We start from the raw sequence: 20,172 nt of genomic DNA, 5'->3' as shown, positions 1-20,172 counted from the left end.
TATAAAATAAAACATACATGTAAAATAAGATACATATACATGCGCGCTCACACACACACGTAATGGAGTGTGTTTATTTATACATCATCCTGGATCTCATCGGAACCCAAATCTGAATTTTGCCAATGCATTGTTTCTAAAACAGCTTAGAGAACATTACAAAACTTTCAAAGAAAAATTTGTAAGCAGTTGCTGTAGTTGCCACTGTGGGGTTAGGTGATGCAAATGTGAGGGAAGGTAGACTGTGCAATCATAAATAGGAAGAGAAGGGGATAATCCAAGAGCCGTTCTCTCTATTAAGATGCCTTACAAAATATGATTAAGAGTACCTAGTTAAGGGGAATGTGGACAGTCTGTGAGCCAGGAGGGCTCTTTCAGTGACTGGACTATTTGATTGTCTGCACTTCTCAAGTCTTACTTGGAGCCACATTCTTCCTGGCCTTTACGTAAGTGTGCAGTATGGGAGGAGGGTGCTCCAATGCTCTCAGTAAGACCCATGCAGAATTGCAAACTCTGAGTAGTACAGGACTGCTGCCTTGCTAGTAGCTACTACTCAGACAGACTCATTGTGCCTTAAAGGGGTGGGGAGGAGGCAGAGCTGTGGCTTCGCGCCCATCCCCCTCTGCAGATAACTGTTTATGCTGAAAAACTCTGGAAAGTTTTCGACCGGAACACTCAGTTGAAAAGGGACCCTGACGGCTCTGGTCAGCACCACCAACTGGGCCATTAAAAGTCCAGTCAGCGGTGCTGCGGCGCTAGGGCAAGCTAGTCCCTACCTGTTCTGGCTGGCGTCCACGCTGTGTCCCGGAAGCGGCCAGCAGGTCCGGCGCCTAGGCAGGGGGGCCATGGGGCTCCGCATGCTGCTCCCGCCCTGAGCACTGGCTCTGCACTCCCGGCCAATGGGAGCTGGGGGTGCGGGTGCCTGCGGGCAAGAGCAGCGCATGGAGCCTCCTGGCCCCCCCGCCTAGGACCCGGACCTGCTGGCTGCTTCCAGGGCATGCACAGTGCAGTGCCAGCACAGGCAGGCAACCTGCCTTAGGGCCCCTCCCCCCCCAGCTGTGCTGCTAACTGGGAGCCACCCAAGGTAAGCCTGTGCCCCAACCCCTTGCCCCAGCCCTGAGCCCCTCCAAACCCATAGCACCCTCCCACACCCTAAACCCCGTCATCCCTAGCTCCCCCCCAGAGCCCTCACCCCTCCTGCATCCCAACCCCCGCCTCAACCCACAGCCCCCTCCCCCAATCCAAATCCCTCTGCCCCACCCCCAACCTGGAGCCCCTCCTGCACCCCAAGTCTCTCATCCCCAGCCCCACCCCAGAGCCCGCAGCCCCAGCTGGAGCCCTGACCCCCTCCGGCATCCCAACTTCCTGCCCCAGCCCAGAGCCCCCTCCCACACCCTGAACCCCTCATTTCTGGACCCATCCTGAAGCCCACACCCTGAAGCCCACACCCAGTGAAAGTATGTGAGGATGGGGGAGAGCGAGCCACTGAGGGAGGGGGAATGTAGTGAGCAGGGTGCGGGTCCTTGGGGCAGGGGCGGGGCCTCAGGGAAGGGGCAGGGAGTTCAGTTTCGTGTGACTAGAAAGTTGGCAACCCTAATTATTATGAGCTGGGCCTAAATAGCTCAATTCAATCTTTAGTGAAAGATTAATAGGGTTACAGCTGAAGTGCTAAAAGATTGAAAGTTGCAAGCTGGCATGGAAATAGTCCGCACTGAGGAGCACTGCAGAACCAGGTTCTGTAGGAAATTGATTTTTTATTTGACCAACTTATGAGCATGTGGATATCACATATTGAGCCTGACCTATAGAGTGTTTGGCTAAAATCAATGAGAAGTGTGCATCAAAGAGAGTTATGCCGGCCATATGTGCATCAATAGTTGTATTCAGACTAATCTTCTTTGTCCCAGTGAAGTGCGAACTGTCTTGTGGAGTGAAATCCAGGCACGCTCTCAGCTACTGGCCCAATGTTCTTTATTAGCCGAGTTCCAGCATTCTGCTTTCCATTTTAACAGCTCATGCACTAGTCTAATTCCTTCAGTGCTGAGGATCTAAGGTTATCATTTGGTGCCTTAAAAAGACACATAATTAAATCTCTCTCTCAGTGCTTTCTAAACCACCAGAGGTTAATAAACATAAACCTCTTTAATTTTCTCATCATTTGCATAAAAACACTGTAATTATTTCAGGTCTGCAAACCTTCTTCATAGGTTGTCATTGTCTGACTCTGGTCCTGTTTCTTTGTTCTCAAATGATGTTACTGAAGTTTGCTTTCCAAAAGTTTTGAAGAGACTTCTGTGATTTGGAGTTGTTATTATTAACAGTTTTCCTGGATCTTTTGTGTCTTTGTGCATCTTTCTTTAGTGAAGTTGTTTGATTTCCTACCCAGTGCCCCTTAATGACTGGAAATAGAAGACAGGCTATATATGCCCTCTTCTCTCTGTTATCATTATTTATTATTTGTATTACTGTAGCATCTAGGAGCCCTAGTCATGGACCAGGACCCCTCATTGTGTTAGGCGGTGTACAAACATTATGCTTTTAATGCACATCCAGATTTCCTCCTACCGTTTTATTTTTTTATCTCAGTCTTGAATGCCCATTTGCCTGCTTCTTCCATGAATACATCCTTGCTCTTTTCATGCACCCCTTTTGTCACTGAATAATATCCTTACATTCTTTTGTAAGGCTTCATCCTCCTCCAAATTCTCTCCTCCTTCAGATCCCTACCCAAGACCCAATTCTGTTGTGACACCTAACAAGAAGCCATCCCATTAATGGTGTCTTTGCTGTGTGACAGTTGGGGATAACTGGTGTTACTTATTATTTTAAAACTTTCAGATGATTTGGAACCTTCAGAAGCCACCAAACTGTGCAATAGCTAATTTAGGTACTTCTACGATCCTTTTCTTTTTCATTACCTGTTGTACTCCCCATCCCCCTTCCTTCCTTGTCTTTGTCACATTCATGGTATCTTGTTTCAGATTAGATTAGGTACATGTGTTTACTGTAGGTTTGTACAGTGACTAGACCAATAAGACCTCCCCCAGTCTGACCGAGGTCCTTGGGAGCTACAGCAATACAAATAATACATATTAATGCTAATTTTTGGCTTAGGTATAACTTTCTGTATAGCACCTCTTAACTCTGATATAAATCCAGCAATTTGTTTTCTGTACCTTCTGGAGTTCTTTTTTATGCACTTTCTTTTCATTCTGAAACTGCAGGAAGTAGGCTGCTTTATCACAGCATCTTCCAACTTTTTCACTGTGGCAATATTTCTTCTTAACAGGATCGCATTTCATGTATTCTTCTATTGCAGGAGTATATTTCTGATAATGTTGTTGGTATATGTTGAGAGAATATTTTAGGGTATTACCATCCTAAAAGACCATATACTCTACTCCGTTTATGTAGATGTGGTTAGCTTCCTCTGAGTCAATATTGTCTCCTTTATATTTCTGTAGCCATTGCCTGACCAACCTGGAGTTCTTGCACCTAGGCTACATGTCTGCCTTGTTGATAGTGAATGCATTTCCCCTTTTTCTGATGTGGGTTTGAATTCTGGGATCTTAATTAGGGATTGTACCATGAAGCAACTTTCTTGCCATATATATGACATTCCTTTTCAAATGCTGGGTAACTCACCGCACCTTTTGTGAGTGTTTTGAAATGCAGTTTTACCTCCTGAGACTTAACTTGCTGGTACCATGGGCTTATGTGTCTTTAGTCTACATACAGGTTGCACTTTGCTTTTCATCCAAGGGCCTGGGCCTCTCCCACTTCCTAGCTCATCCAGGGCTTAAAAGCTGTCCAACATGAGCTCCGGCTCAGACGCTGTTCCCCAGACCCTGAGTGATGCACAGTTTGCATCTTATCTCATAATCCAGGCCAGCAAACTCATGCATTCTTTCTGGTGTAATTTGGCATAAAAGTTGGTTCATGTCTCACTTGCCTGAAAATGAATAGTTTATATATCTTGTTTATTTCATTTTTATATAGGGAGGTGGTCAGTCAGAACACTAAAGTCTTTTTCAAGGAGATCTTCGCTGCCAGGTGTTTTGCTGGGCATGAGTCATAAAATGGCATTTACCATCTTTCCCATGTAGTGTAGCACAAGTGCAATTTGCCATTTTGGACTTGCAATTTGAACTGCAGCCAACAGATTTCTAAACTTTCTTGTTCATTTATGCCATCATTATACAGCATCTCCATCCTGATGGCTCTTAAATGTTGGCAATAAAATTAATGTCATGCTGTTTTTCTCTCGATTTTTGTTGATTTTGTTTTGAGATTTTTGAAGTCCTTTTTCCCCTACTTGCACCTTTATATTGTTTTCTTTTCAGCCTTTTATAAAAATGATTGCTGTCTTTTTATCTTAAATTTATGTACTTTTGTTACTACAGCTGTTGTTAGCTGATTTTCTTTAAAGCCTCAATTTCGGAAAGCATACTTATTGAGGACAGCTCAAGTACATGTGCATGCTTAAAATCTGTCCTTGATTACTTTTCTGCATAGAAGCCTAAGTGCTTTCCCATATGCTGAGTCTATGTACCATTGCTTATATCAAAGATGCTCTCAACAAAAATATCCATTGCACTTTCAGTTCTGGGGCCATAGCCTTGCTGAAAGCAGTTTTACTGGGGGTGCTTCATAGTACAATAACATTTAAATGTTTAAGGGGAAAAAATTCACTGTGGACAAAATGGAAAGATTTTCATTATGGAGAATAATCTGTGATTGTTACTCCCACTCTCTGCATGAAACTAATAGATGACAAAATGTTATACTTAGAATTGTTTCTATCCCCTCCCCCACCTTTATATGGTTACAGCATTTTCCATTCATTGGAATTGTGATGCTATTATACTCTTTGCAATCCTATGAGATATTCTTTTTTATTTGCTAGCTAGCAATTGTGCCAATACTAAAATGCTACAGGCATAATTGCCAATTAAATTTGCAACATAAAGCTTAAATACTAACTTAGCAATGCTTTCTTAATTAAAATTTTATTGAAATCAGGGCTTTTTGTGAAGGTGGTAACAGTTGTTCTTTGTTCTTGATTTTGATTATTCAAATACTTTATTTATCAGTTCTCATCTGTGACAGATCATGTTTATATTTACAGCTCTATTCAACCTTATACCAGTGGGACTACGAGTTGTCGCTATCCAGGGTGTAAAGACAGGGTTGTATATAGCCCTAAATGGAGAAGGTTTCCTCTACACATCAGTAAGTAATATGCTGTGGATATTTTGAATTCTTTTGACACACATATCCAAAACAGAAACCTGTACCAGAATGAAATATATTTCATTTACGATAAGTCCTATAGACCATTAATAGAGATTAAATCAATATGTTTTTAGAGTCTCTAAAAATTGCTCTAAAAACCTATAGAATTTAACAGAAAATGATATCCTTGCTGTAGAATTTTCTGAAAAACATTCTATAGAATTCTGTAGCAGGGATATATTTAGCTACTGAAATCTGTGGGATGGTTTAGTAAAACTACAGATGGGTTATAATTTTCAGTTAAAGACTCTAGAACTTTTCTGTAAGTGTCTGCAGTGCCTTCATTACTGGCATGCTGTTCAGGATCTAAAACTTGCTACAAAATTCTTTGAATTATGAATGTTTAGTAAAATAAGGTACTTCTATAATGTAATTTACATTCTTGTTATATATCAATATCTTTTCATTGTGTGTATCACTAATTTTTTCCCCTAATGGCTAGGACTATTAGAATTTGAAACACCACTTGCATTAATAAAAATTTTATCATATGATTTTGAAAAATTGCTAGGTAAAAATTGCATGAAATAATACAGACCTGCAAAATGGCCAAAGCTAAGAAAGTTCCTTCAGGCAAAATAATGCTGCTAAATAAAATATCTTCAGATATTTCAAATCAGTTAATTCTAATCAGTCAAAGTGTGGTGGCGTTACAGCTGTGAAAAGCCTCAGTGTTACATAGGGTTAACTTAGTGACAGTATTAACCAGGTGTTTAAGGACTTTTTTTTTTTTTTTTTTTTTTTTTCACTGCAGTGGTTGCTGTTTTCATACTGTATCTCATGCTCTTTAAATTTCTTATGTCAGATGATATTCTAGTCCACACTGAGTTAAAATATAATGCTTTGTTTCCACTGTGTCTTGAGAGGAAATTGGGCAGATTTTGCTTCTGTGTCCTGAAGGAAAGTATTCTATTTCTTTTAAATATGTGACTGTCATTGAAAAGTTAATTAGAAGGAAAAAAGTGTATCCTAATGTTGAATGTCAACACCAAGAAAAATGCGTAATCCTAGTATGTCTCTGGGATACCCCAACAAATGTGATGTGAAAGATTTATTTTCTTTAGTCTGTCAGAGAAAAATATAACACAACATACAATATCTCCCAGCAGTGAAGACGGGAGGCCAACAGTGCTCTAATTTCCTGAAGGTTTCATGTATATGGAATTCATGTCATGGACATTTCTTCATGTGATAACAATGCAGTATGAATATGTTTCTGCCCACCAGTAACGCCACAGTGTTCTCATCCCTTCCTAGTGAACGCTAAAGAATGTTTCCAGAAGATGTGCTCATTTCAGAGAATATAGCAGCTTAATGGCTAGACTGTAATTATGGAGAGTGGGGAAATCTCTGTGGCTGGATTGTGTCACCCTTTGTTTATGTATTACTCCCAAAATAGTCCCACTGAAATCACTGTGACTAATTGCTATGAAAGGTACTAATCAACATGAGCAAAGATGGCAGAATTCAACTCTTAGTAACTTTGAACCCAATCCTGAAAACACTTGGCTAATAAAAGTTGTGTATGTGTATAAGTAGTCCCAGTGACTTAAACGAGACTAATCATATGAGTAAAGTCATGGGCATGTGTAAAGGTTTGTAGGTTGGCCCACTATATGCCCTATATTAGTTGGATTTTCAGAACTCATGATTTACATGTGTATTTCTGTTGTTATTGACAACATTTAATAATTGCTTTTTGCAAGCAACTGTGTGTGCATTTATTTTATTTTTTACCATTTTCTACTCCATTGATAGTCCTTAGGGAGAGTGGCTCAATCTGTCCCTCTTCCTTATGTAAGGCAAGGGAATCAATACATATTGTATTGGGAAAGTACTGTTTACTCTTTTTTCATGTAAATATGAAATCAAATGGAAAACAACATTTACAAAGATAAATGAAAATAATACAGCATGCAGTAGAAGAGTCTTTAGGTTTAACACATGCCAAGAACTATCTGAAAATGACTATTCTTTATTTCATAGAGATGAGAACATAAGAGCTGCCATACTAGGTCAGACCATGGTCCATCTTGCCCAGTATCCTGTTTCCAACAGTGCTCTGTAGTAGAACTTTAGGGGAAATATACACTTCAGTGCAATTATGGACCGATCCACCCCTTCTTCGACTCCTGGCTTCTGGTAATCAAAGTTTCAGGGCTTCTCTGAACATGGGGTTTCATCCCTGATCATCTTGGCTAATTACCATTGATGGACCTATCCTCCATGAATTTATCCAGTTATTTTTTGAACTTGGATATACTTTTACCATCACAACATCCCATGGCAATGAGTTCCACAGGTTAGTTTGTGATATTTGGTAATCTGAAGTAAGATTTAAGAATGGCGATTTAAAAAATATATCATTGGAAAAACTCATGTCCATGCCAAAGTTCCTATTAATATTTGGGGGGTAAGAATTATTATTGTGTTTTCATTAATAGGAATTGTATATTTTGAGAGTAGAGACTAATAAATTGGAAAATAAAAAATAAAACATGGAAGAGAGCACCTACTTCAGAAAACAGAGTTTGTCCTCATTTCAGTGGATAGGGGATTTATATGTGTATCTCCCCTTGGATCAAGATGAAGATATACTGTGCCCAGAAGCTGTGAAATATCGCCCTCTGGGGAAAAATATTGTTGTCATAATTGTGAAGCAAACAATATATATTACAGTCTTCTTGGTGAGTTTTGCATTCCTTCGGCAATATTTTTCACCTACTGATCTCAAAATACAGAAATCATATTTTATATTATAGCAGCAATACTCATGCAAGTGATGTTATGGTTGTATCTGCAGTTCTTGTTTCAGCTTAAAAAAATCCTGGCTAATATATATTATGAAGGTGTCGGACTAGAAACTATATTTTAAAACATTGTGATGGAAATATATTAATTTGAAATAACATATAAAAAATAGAAAACAAGCAAAAATGAATTGGGCCAAATTGCTGATTATGTAATAGTGCTCTACGTTGCCATTAGGGAAGGCTGGTTTGATTGACTTGGGGAATGTGGTGAAACTATTTCACATCACCTCTCATCAGGTAAGCAGCAGCATTGATTGGAAGGGACTTATGACCAGTCCTTCTCAACTAGAAGAATTATTGACCTGCCATGAGGCTAGAGGATGAGGAGGCTAAAGTAGGTTTAGAATGACCTTTTTTAAAAAACAAAAACAAAAAACCCCCCAGTATTTTTGATGTTCACTACTGCTTGGATAAGTATTTATTCAATTAAATGATAGACCTGAGATCGGAACCCTCTCCAGCAGTTCAGATATGCTGTCTATCATTTGCATACTTATACAAATCAAACTCCTACTCCACACCAGTTGAAATTTGCTAAGTCAAAAGGGGGGAAATTCTTTAGAGTTTTGAGAGAGCTTTGGAGGATTCCTTAGGGGAAAATGTTTCTTTGAGACTCCACCACCTTATTCCCTCCAGGAGTGTGATATAAACAATTGGAACAAAGTATTGTTTGCTGCTTGGGGAGAGCAGGGGGAGGCTTATTTCAAAAACTGGGGAAAGCATTTAGAAACATATATATATATATATATCCCTTAACATAGTAACCACTGAACTTTTTATTTCTAATGTTTTTGTTGATTTGTGGCAGAAGTCTAGTGCTGTTAGAATGTAGTGTGTCTGGACTTAGTGGCAGTCTCCTGTTCGTAGACACAGGTTACTGACCTAGAAAAATTATATTTACATAAGTAACACAACCAGAGAGAGCGAGAGAGATAGCTCATGTTTCATGGATTCACAGAATGTTGAGATCTTAGTCTGAATTCTTCACTATCATGTAATGCAGTTCTTGCAGGAGAAACAGGATTTTTCCACACAAGAACATCCTGTATTGCCAACCCCAAAATCTTCCTACTTCCTGGAGATTTAAAGTTCCCTAAATACTTGTATGTTCTATCTTTTCTTTTTGAAGGCTCATGACACTGTGAAGGGCTAATGAGCTATTCAGCAGCATTCTGCTGACTGGTGGTTGTAGTTTGATGTACTGTAATTTCCAGCAGCTCACATTGCTGTTTGAAGAAAGTGTACTCAGACTTAAAACACTCAAAAATATCAAACTTCTTCTGTGACTAGATCTTACATTATTAAAGTCAAGAGGAGCAGAACTGGCCCCTAAATTATTGGTTAGGAGGATAGTGCTGTTGGATAGCCCACCAGCCCTGCAAGGATACACACAAGCTGCAGTAGGAAGATGGTAATGCAGGGCCTGTCAGAGACCATTTGTATTTTGGCCAAATCCTGCTTGTAGTTCTGCACACACAGCTCTCACTGCCTTTATTGGATGTTGCACATTGAAATCTGGGATTGCATTTTGGACCATTGTTTTACATTGGGTAGTGAATAAACAAGTGAAAAATGTTGCTATTTCTGAAATGCTGTGTTGCTCAACTCTCTTTCAGAGAAGTTTAGTTAGAGTTGAAGATGGTGGCTCAGTTTTTCTGTTGTGTTTTTTAGGATTTCCTGGTATGTGAATAGGCTCAATTCAGAAATGGACTGTATTGTGTTATTGCACCTATGTCCATTTTATGATTCTTGGTGTCCTGACAAGCCATCTTGGATGTCCTCAGGTGACTTTTCTCCAAGAAGTAGTTTGCACGTTCATTGCAGGGTATGGGATCTGGAGTTGAGTGGTTATTCTAGGTTATTCACTGTTTAGAATAGTTCAGCAGGGCATTATTTAGTGGCTGCTATGGTGGGAGAAAGGTCAGATTTCTTTGTTTCTTCCATGTGTAGGAAAACAAGAATTCATAGATCTGGAGCTTGTCTGTATCTGTTTGTTGTCTGCCACAAGCCCTTGAGTCTTCTTCCCCATTTCCTCTAATGCAAGTGATTGGAGAAGAAGGGAGGTCTACGAATGAAATGGGAAAGGATGCTTCAGAGACAGTATAATAGCAATAGTTAGGGTCATCATGACTCATTCCAGGGACTTTTGGTGGGGTCAGTAACCTGCACACTAGCCTTTCACTGGGCCCGTGAGCTGCCAAGAACTGGCCATTGCCTAAATATGGAGGTGGTTCTGATCTCAGGCTGCAGGTCAGCCCAAGATAGTGATTAGACCAGACACTGAGGGCTTATCTACACAGGGAAAAAAATCCCCTAATAGCTAGTGTGCACTTGCTTTTAGGCACTAGCTACTCTGCACTAACTCCCCATACGGACACTCTTCGGCACATTAAGAGTACCTTTGTGTTCTGTAGTTTAATATGTTTGGAGGTGTACTAAGCTAAACCGCCTCAGGGCACCCTTAGTGCACAGTAAAAGTGTTCCTGCAGGGAGTTAGTGCAAAGTAGCTAGTGCGCTTGAAATTCACACCCAGGCTTACTGCACACAAACTGTCCTGTATAGACCAGCCCCTTTTCAGGAACCGAGAATGTTATCAGGAAAATTAAAATGACTAAAAGAGAGACATTACCAGAAATACAAAAGCTTTTATAAAACCACCCATATTTCCAAAAGCAAAGATGGTCCATGTTTTGCTCTCTAGAATGATCTTTTTGTAAAGTGTGAATTTGATTTAATCTGTGTTACATTCCACAGTTTTAATTTGAGCAAAAGCTGGGTGCATAATACTTTGCTGGTTGTAAGATAATAGTCTATGCTGGAGCTTTCTGGAATTAGAGAAAATGTCAATGCATGTTATCAGGATGTGAGTTTATAATATCAGTAGTCCCTAGCAACTCTCAGTAGGAAGGATCTTCGGCATGGAGGGTTTCTTCTGACATTTCAGCTGCTTCCCAGTGCTGAAATTGCCACCGTTTCTTTAAGTCCCCATAATTGACTTGTCTGAAAAGAACAATTTGCAGCCTCCAGGACATAGGTTTGTAGACAGCACACAGTGGAAGAGAATGAGACAGAGAGTAATCAGTATTCTACAGATAATTTTCTATAGTATCTAAATCAAAGTCAAATAAAAAATATGTACTTTTGGTTCCTTAGATCCTTTGTGCTTTGGAATAATAATATAAATAGTGATGAAGAACCTCAAAAATTAGTACTACACTGAGACAAAATATTACAAGTATAATATTTTTCACAGCTATTATTTGTATTATTGTAGTACCTAAAGGCCCCAACTGAGATCCATGCCCTATTGTGCTAGTCACTGTATAAAGAATCAGCCCTGGAGAGCTTACAATCTATATTGACAAAGCATGGGAGAAAGGAAGTATTAATTACACTCTGTGAGTTGACATTACTTACATGTTTGGGCTGGTTTGGCACAGTTTAGAGAATGGGAAAGTAGGTAAGCAGCAAATCGAATCTTGATCTAATTAATTTCATGATTTGCATTTCACAAATTATGGAACAATACGAGTCTTTATTTTCAAATTCTATAAACGTTTATATTAAATTTAGAAAAAGGCAATGCTTGGTAACATACAGGAGCTACATCCAGGTAAAACGTAAAACATGCATTAAGTCAGTGTCAGATTTCCTCCAGCTCTCTTGCAAACCTGAAAAGGACTTACAATGGGAAACAGTTGGATACTAGGGTGATGGACAGCATAGATATACATTTCTTTGATGTATACAATTACTTCTTTAAGAATTCCATTTTCATTTCAGAAACTGTTGTTTATGAGTTAAAAGGTGTTTTAGATGGATGTCATCAGGTAAAAACATGTTTAGCAAATTCATAATATACAAAATCACATGTTACAAATTCCTGGAAAATAGTTAAATTTGTAGTAACATTTTTGGAAAGAGTGTAAATAGGTACATTTTGAACAATGTTCTCCATCAGGGAATTAGCTGCTGAAGGCCTTTATTTCTGTGGGTCTCCTCTTCACAATCTTCTTTTATTGTGTGTCCACAGAAAGGTTACTCATATATGCCTTGTTACTCATTATGCAACCCCATGCTCTGAGTGTCCCTAAGTCTCAGACTGCCAGAAGCTGGGAATGGATGACAAAGGATGGATCACTCAATAATTGCCCTTTTCTGTTAATTCCTTGTGAATCATCAGGTGCTGACGACTGTTGGAAGACAGGGCTAGATGAACCATTAGTCTGACTCAGTATGATGGTTGTTCTGCTCTTATGAGCTTTATATGCCTACTCAGTGGTGATCTTCTCAGTGGACATATAATAGAACAAGAATATGTTACCGGGGATACTAATTAGCATTCTTCTTGAGTTTCCCACGGTAGGGTCTATGGACTGAGCAGCTTGAAAGATGAAATATCTGCTCACACCAGAGGTGGTTCTTCCAGTTCATGGTTGAAACATACTGGTAGGGGATAGGGGGGAAGATTACACTGCTTCTCTCTGTTCTGTACCTATTTTGTGAGTATAAAGGATTTCAGTATCCAAAGCTGTCAGTCTTAGCATCTTTCACTATTATTTAGTGAACAAAGCCCCTTTGTACTAGGTGCTATGCAAACACAGAGTTAGCCCTGGTCTACACTGGGGGGCGGGAGGGGGGAATCGATCTAAGTTACGCAACTTCAGCTATATGAATAACGTAGCTGAAGTCGACATACTTAGATTAACTTACCGTGGTGTCTTCACTGCGGTAAGTCGACTGCTGCTGCTCCCCGCATCGACTCTGCCTGTGCCTCTCACAGAGCAGGAGTACAGGAGTTGACGGGAGAATGCTCAGGGGTCAATTTATCGCGTCTAGACTAGACGCGACAAATCGATCCCCGCTGGATCGATCGCTGCCCACCGATCTGGCGGGTAGTGAAGACATACCCTAAGAGACAATCCCCACCGCAAAGGCATGGCAGACACAGTGTAGAGGAAAGGGATATAACATATGCACAGTGAACAGAGTACTGTATGGCAAATGACATATTAGCACCACAGTTCTTTTTCAGGGGGTTATGTTTTTTGTTTATTACATTTTCTGGGAGTTTTGTTAGAATGGGATTGGCTAACCAAAAAGACAAAGGAAGGAAGAGTGAACAAAGAAGGGAGGGAAATACATATGGGAGCTAGGGTGGAGGACAAGCAGGAAGGAGGGAAGGGGAACATGGAGGGCAGGTGGAGTGGGAGTGAGGTGAGAGAGGGGTAAAAGGAGTTTAGAGCACACAGAGTTTCTGGTGAGGATGCTGCTTGTGCTGGCTCCTGCCAGCTTGAGTTTCTCTGACAGCTGTGACGTTGTGCAGTCTATATGGTTTTATAAAAACTTGATAATAAGTCAATATAATGTAACTGAGATAGTTTTAGAGAAAATACGGTAATAAGTGAATGTAAGTAACTGGGATATGCCTCATGCAAAAGGTCTCTTGTAAGGTATCATTCCAAATCTTATAATCTACTGAGTGTGATCATCTGATTTGTATAAATGTACCACTCTTGTATCTAAAACTAGAAATATAAAATGTAACTCTGAGGGCCTATTGTAATTGTGTAAAGTGTGGACCATTAATGATGGTTTGGAATCTTGATGACTCCCATTGTCTGCAGATGGCTGTATTTACCTGTGAGTCTTCCTGTATATGTGTGTGCTGGCAAGTGAGTAATGAAGTCTTGCAGTGACATGTGATCATGTCACCTGAACTGGAATCCATCTTTAACCTGGTGCTTTTCCAGTGAGGGGGGGGAGGTGGAAACCCAGAGAGACAAAGAGTTCCCGCCTTATGCAAAAGATATATAAAGGGGGGAAGAGAACAGAGAGAGGGGAAGCCATCATGAAGAATCCCCTAGCTACCACCTGAGCTGCAACAAGAGCTGTACCAGGGGAAAGAATTGTGCCCAGGCCTGGAAGGTGTCCAGTCTGAGAAAAACTTACTGAAACATCTCTGAGGGTGAGATTATCTGTATTTAGTTTGATTAGGCATAGATCTGCGCATTTTATTTTATTTTGCTTGGTGACTTACTTTGTTCTGTCTGTTACTACTTTGAACCACTTAAATCCTACTGTCTGTATTTAATAAAATCACTTTTTATTTAGTAATTTACTCAGAGTATGTATTAATACCTGGGGGAGCAAACAACTGTGCATATCTCTCTATCAGTGTTATAGAGGGCGAACAATCTATGAGTTTGCCCTGCATAAGCTTTATGCAGGGTAAAACGGATTTATCTGGGTTTAAACCCCATTGGGAGTTGGGCATCTGAGTGCTAAAGACAAGCACGCTACTGCGAGCTGTTTTCAGGTAAACTTGCAGCTTTGGGACAGGAGATTCTGACCCTGGATCTGTGTCTGGAGCCAGACGGGAGTGTCTGGCTCAGCAAGACAGGGTGCTGGAGTCCTGAGCTGGCAGGGAAAACAGAAGCAGGGGTAGTCTTTGCACATCGGGTGGCAGCTCCCCAGGGGGTTTCTGTGATCCAACCCATCACAACAGCCAATGGTGGCTCCTCCTTGGACTAAAGATCATTTAAAAAAGAAATCGCAAAGAAATATTCTTGTATACAGCAGAGGGACAGATTATAGTGTAAAGGACAATATATTTCACATCAAGCATGACTACAGTGGATCAGATTCTACCCTCATTTGCAGCTGTTCAATCTCACTGCCATGTATGGGGTTCCACTTGATCAGTGTACAAGAGAGCAGAATTTGACCCTGAAATTCCAGTGAGGTGTTTCTGGACACTCATATCATGTGCACACACCTTGTTTGATTTATTCAGGTCCACAGAATCCCTGACTGAAATCAGATTCTTAACATACCCTTTCAGATGTATATAAATTATTAACCATGTTTCTTTGAAAACCCTAGGTTCCATTCCATCATTCAACACCTCTCTCGCATTCATATACACGATCTCTGCAGACTTTTCCTTGCATGCACATACCTCTATTTAAGATTATTGGGATTTACACAGATAGATCAAGGGGAAAAATGGCTCCTCTTCTATGCCTTTTGGTCTCCTGTCCTCCACACACAGCACAAAAGTCACTGCCACACAAGGTCATAGAGTCAGCTACAGTAGCTGGATTTTTAAAAGGACAGGATAACTTTATGACAAGAAATAACACTTGTAGTTATGCATGCTAAAATAAGAGTAATCTAATCTCATGCTTCAGGGAGTAAACTGATTGCCACAGGGGTTGAAGGAATGCTTTCCTCAGTGTATAGCATTGCTTATTTGAGTGGGTGCATTATGGGTGTTTTTGCCTTCCTCTGAAGCGTTGAGTAATGGCCAATGCCAAAGGCTGGGCACATACTTGATGGACCAATGGTTTAATCTGGTCTGTCAAATTTTATGCACTTCTCTCTCTGATGTTACTCCTCCTGTATTTTTAGCCTTTACTCATATTACATAAATTACATAAATTCACCTACACTTTTCTGGGAATTTATTTATTCTCCATCTGGTTACTTTTTGGGGGTTTAGGTTATTTATGTTTCTAAATGTTAGATATCTTGCTTTTTATTACATACTCTTCTACTGCCTCTTTCTTATCATGTTTTTGTACTTCAACAATAACAGAAATACAAAAACTGTCTATACAAACGTATTAGGTTTCATTTATTAGAGACTTTCTAATTTTCAGTGTATGACTTTAAGCTTTCACATATTATATTAACATACTACAATGTAGCTGCCAAAAATATACGGCTTCCTGGATGAACTTTTGGGAGAAGCTGTAAATGTCCCAATTGCACACTGGTGAATTAGCAAGGAATATACTGAAGATAACTGTCTTACAGTGTATAGATAAATAGATTTACAATATGTTCTTTTTATTATGTAACAAATTTGATCTTTAAAAATGCAGAGAAGGCCAAGAATGCTCTCAAGATTACCTGGAGAGGAGGCAAATGTTAACTCTAATGTGGGGTACAGTAATAGAATGAAGAGAGGAAATTGTACCATCGTCCCATAACTGGTTTACTTGTTTATCTAGTGCAGTTTCAGTTATTCAGGCATCTATTTTGTAAATCTACAAAAGCTGTAGGGATAGACCAACACAAATAAACAATGAATCTTGATTTAATTTTAAATTCTGTTTTGTAGAAATGCTTCCATGTAGAAGTAACCATGTAGGAATACGGAAGAACTGCTTTAGGCAAAGGTATCCCTTTGTTACCTAAGAAAAACTGAACATTATCATGCAGAAATTAATAGTAAAATAAAATTCTTATTAATTTTGAAGCATAACAAAAAATTTCGAGTGTGGGTGACCATATGTGTAGGAGCTAAATTCATGTGGATATGTGTCTGATTTTGGGCACCCAAGTTTGAAAATTTTGGCTTTTGTCTATGATAATTGCATCTCATGAAAGATTTTATACATTTTGAAAGTTTGCTACAAAAAAAAAGTAGCTACCCATTAATTTATTATTAGATAATTGTGGATAACTGTAATATTCAGCATAGGGAAATGCATCATATTTCCTAGGAAAGAAGTGGATAAATCTTCAGGTATATAGAATTTTATTCTTTTAAGGTCAAATATTTGAATTAGAATTGGGAGGGATGTGCAGTGGACATGGGGACCAGTTTGTAGTAGTAAAAAAATAAGTTGGTAAACTAGCCTGAGATAAAATCCATATTCCCCAAATGAGAGGTGGGTAAGCTCTGTTTACCCTCAACTACACTATTGATGGAGTCTATCTAGGATTAAAATATCCTGCCTAGTATAGTGTGTACAGAATTACACTCGTTCAAGTAGGTGAGGGCTCTCTGCAGTTGCAGAGGAGGGAATAGTTTTAGCCCTAAATAAGGCAGTACCTTAATGCATTGTGTGAGCCATCACAGAAAAGCAATTATTATTATGGTGTATTAGTCAGGGCTGGTAGTGCCATTTATTATTAAGGTTGCCAAAGTAACCATTTGGAATGCAATTTTCTATGCTATTTGTCATCCTGAGGCTGTACATATATGTTTGGAAAATTTCAGCCAAAATGGTTCAGCCATTTCAAGGAATGAAGATAGGGAAATTGTTATTTTTCCTCCCTTGTCAAAAATTCTGGCAGCCTTTTCTTTGAGCAGCTCTAGTGCCCCCATACCTTGCACCAGAGTGTGATCTTTATGTCAGGTATGTGCCTTTTGCTGCCCCTGCGAAAATCTACCAAAATTTGGCCAAGTTATAAGCGGTTGTAAAACCATAGTTCACACATGCTCAGCAGAGACTTCTTAGAGCTTCACAGATAAAATTTCCAGAGATTCTGTCCACAACGAGCATGCTCCAGCGTGGAGCTGCAGGGGTGGAGCAGGACTTTCCCTGCAATTGCAGCTCCAGGCTGCTGTGGGCCAGGCAGGGGCTGGATCCAGGCATCAGATCTGAAAACAGGGAGAGTTTTTCTTGTGTGCTGTCTATGCTGGGCCCAAGCAACAGGGAGTAGAAATGGAGAGGGACAAGAGCTGGACCTGGGACAAGAGAGTAGATAAGGAAAAGGAGTCTGGGAGGGGGGAATTGTGTCCAGAGATTGGGAGGAGGGGGGCAGGAGAGGGGAACTAGCACTGGGAGTTGGGGTGGGAGACTGGGACTGGCTGGGTAAAAACTGAGTATTAATTATCAACAGATCATTCAGCACACTTCATGTAAGCAGTGATTCTCTTTCTCTACCACACAACCTTTCTATGGAAAAACAAGCAACTAATAATTAATATATGTTTTAGAGGGTGGGTACCTTACAGCACAGGACCCATGTTTGAAAAGCACAATTCAGCTCCACTAAAACAAATGGGAACAGGACAAGACTCTTGGTGCCCAAATTGCGGCTTCTCTTCCCCATGATGTGCATTAATTTGTAAACACTGTACAACAAATGATCATGATAAATTTAAGGACTAGTTCTATATGCTGTTTTTAAGATAAAATGTCTAAAAAAGATTTTCCTAATCACCAAATTTCAGCTGTAATTACTGAAAAGTAGTCCACAAACTTTCCGAAATGAGGAAAGCTTTGTAACTGGCCTCACTGAGAATTCTTCTTGGCCAAAAGGCAACTGTATCTTGAGGTTAGAAGAAAAAAATGTCTTGAACCTTCAGTTCTGAGAACCATATTCCTTCAGAGCTAGAAAGTCTGTAGGGAAGTTCCATTCAGTAAGCAGAAGTCATTTACTTTATACTTATAGGGCTAGATTCATCCTGGATTTATCACAACTGTACAGCGGTAAATCCTGGTGCAAGTTCCTGGCTACAGAACATCCCAGATCAGCTGTAAAACAGCATATTTTTAGGGAGGTGTGATGGGGTGGACTAGGCCCAGAAGCCCCCTGCTGGAGGCCTGAGTGTCCTGCCACACCTGTCCCAGGAGAGGAGCAGAAGAGCTAAGTCCTCTGAACAGCCTAGAGAGGCTGAAAAGGGCTAGCCAAATCAGAGAGGCTGCCAGCTGGGGCCCAGGAAGGCCATATAAAAAGGAGCTGTAGGGCCAGAGACAGGCAGTTCCTTGCTGGAGCGAATGATTACAGCTGGTTCTCCTGGCTGGCCAAAGGGAGCTTCAACACCATGGACAGCTCAGTGCTGGCAGGAACAGGGCAGCAAGAAAGAACTCCTGGCTGGCTGCTGGGCCTGAACACAGAAGATCCGTGAGCTAAGTGTGAAGCATCGTTGAACGCTGGGACCACGGGAAAGTGGCCCAGGGAACTGAAAGCAGTCTAGCTAAAAGGACATGGCTGCTCTTCTTAGGGTCCCTGGTCTGGGACCCAGAGTAGTGGGTGGCCTGAATTTCCCCCAGTAGGCCATTGGTGAAGTGGCCTACAACTGGACAGAGAGAAACCCCCAGAAGGGGAACTGAACTGTTAAGAGGCCTAGCTGGAGAGCTGGGGCCAGAACAGACCAAGAGAGCGAAACCATTGCCTCCAGGGAGGAAGCCCTAGGGTTACTGCCCAATCCCAGGACTGGTACTGTTTAAAGACTGCAGACACACCCGACCAGAAGGGGTGCTTGTGAGAGCTGAGTGCAGCCCATTATAGGCTGTAAGAATAACTGATGGCAGTTTTGAAAAAAATATTATTCAGCTTATTGAAAAACAAAATCATCAAATGAAACATTTTGTTCAACCTGAAACAAAATGTTTTGGATTGATTATGAGCATTTTCCTTTATTCTTAATAAATTGATGGAAATTTGGAAACAACAATTTGTTTTGTACTGAAGAATCAGAACATTTTGACTTTTTAAACTTTTGTTTTTGGTTTTCCAACAGGAACAATTTGAAACTAACACAAATTTGCAGAACATTTCAGTGTTGCTGAATCTGCATTTTTGCCCCTCCCCCAAAAGTTTCTGCTGAAAAATTTCATTCAGTTCTGACTGTTTAATTAAATTTCACTGCAATTGCTTACATTGTGCCCTATGTGACCATTGCTTGTTTTTGGGGGGCGAGGAGGAGTTGAGTTAACCATCCTTCCCAGCAGTAAAACTAAAATACTCCCTGTTAAGACTTCCATGCAAAAAATCCCAAGTAAGTCTTATATAGTCATTTAGTTTAATTCCTGTATTTTTGAGTCAGCATTTTCACTGCTGCCTGACTTCCTTTCCTACCATCAGAATAGGTCCTGATGGTTAGGCAAAACTCAATATATTTTTTTGCACACAGAAGTGTTGCATTAAAGAATTGATTGAAAGGCTAATGTAATACTGTGGTTGTTCTCCTGTTTTCAGTTGTGCTCTACATATTCCTGAACATGAGTGTTCTCATTAATTTAGGTGAGAGGGCCTGTTAAGTGATTGTCTCACTTGATTTTTGCACGCCTGTATCGTCAAATCATCTCAAAATAGATACACAGCTCAAATCCATTGACACTTTGTGTATGTGTATCTTCCAATAAAGGGCTAGAGGAAAAATATGAGTAATCTGATTTAACAAGTAGTTTACTGCTCCCTCTCTCTTCCAGAGCATAACTTCCATGATCAAAAGTAGGGTGGGTAAGTTAAAGTTGTCTCTATTCATTTTTTAAATTCTAAACTCCGGAAGCTTAATTTTTCCCTCCTCTTACCTTGA

General features: G+C 40.2%; 1 protein-coding gene across 2 annotated transcripts in view; it reads left to right on the top strand.

The window, feature by feature from the left end:
- Positions 1-20,172, top strand: part of FGF14 (fibroblast growth factor 14) — a 636,316-nt gene that overhangs the window by 473,384 nt on the left and 142,760 nt on the right. For both annotated transcript variants that reach the window (XM_054012858.1, XM_054012867.1), the window contains exon 3: positions 5,129-5,232. In XM_054012858.1, the coding sequence (XP_053868833.1) occupies positions 5,129-5,232 (104 nt within the window). The remainder of the gene's footprint in view (positions 1-5,128; positions 5,233-20,172) is intronic.

Source organism: Malaclemys terrapin, chromosome 1 (assembly GCF_027887155.1).
Source record: "Malaclemys terrapin pileata isolate rMalTer1 chromosome 1, rMalTer1.hap1, whole genome shotgun sequence".
In the NCBI taxonomy this organism is placed as follows: domain Eukaryota; kingdom Metazoa; phylum Chordata; order Testudines; family Emydidae; genus Malaclemys; species Malaclemys terrapin.
This window is presented reverse-complemented; position numbering and strand designations above follow the sequence as displayed.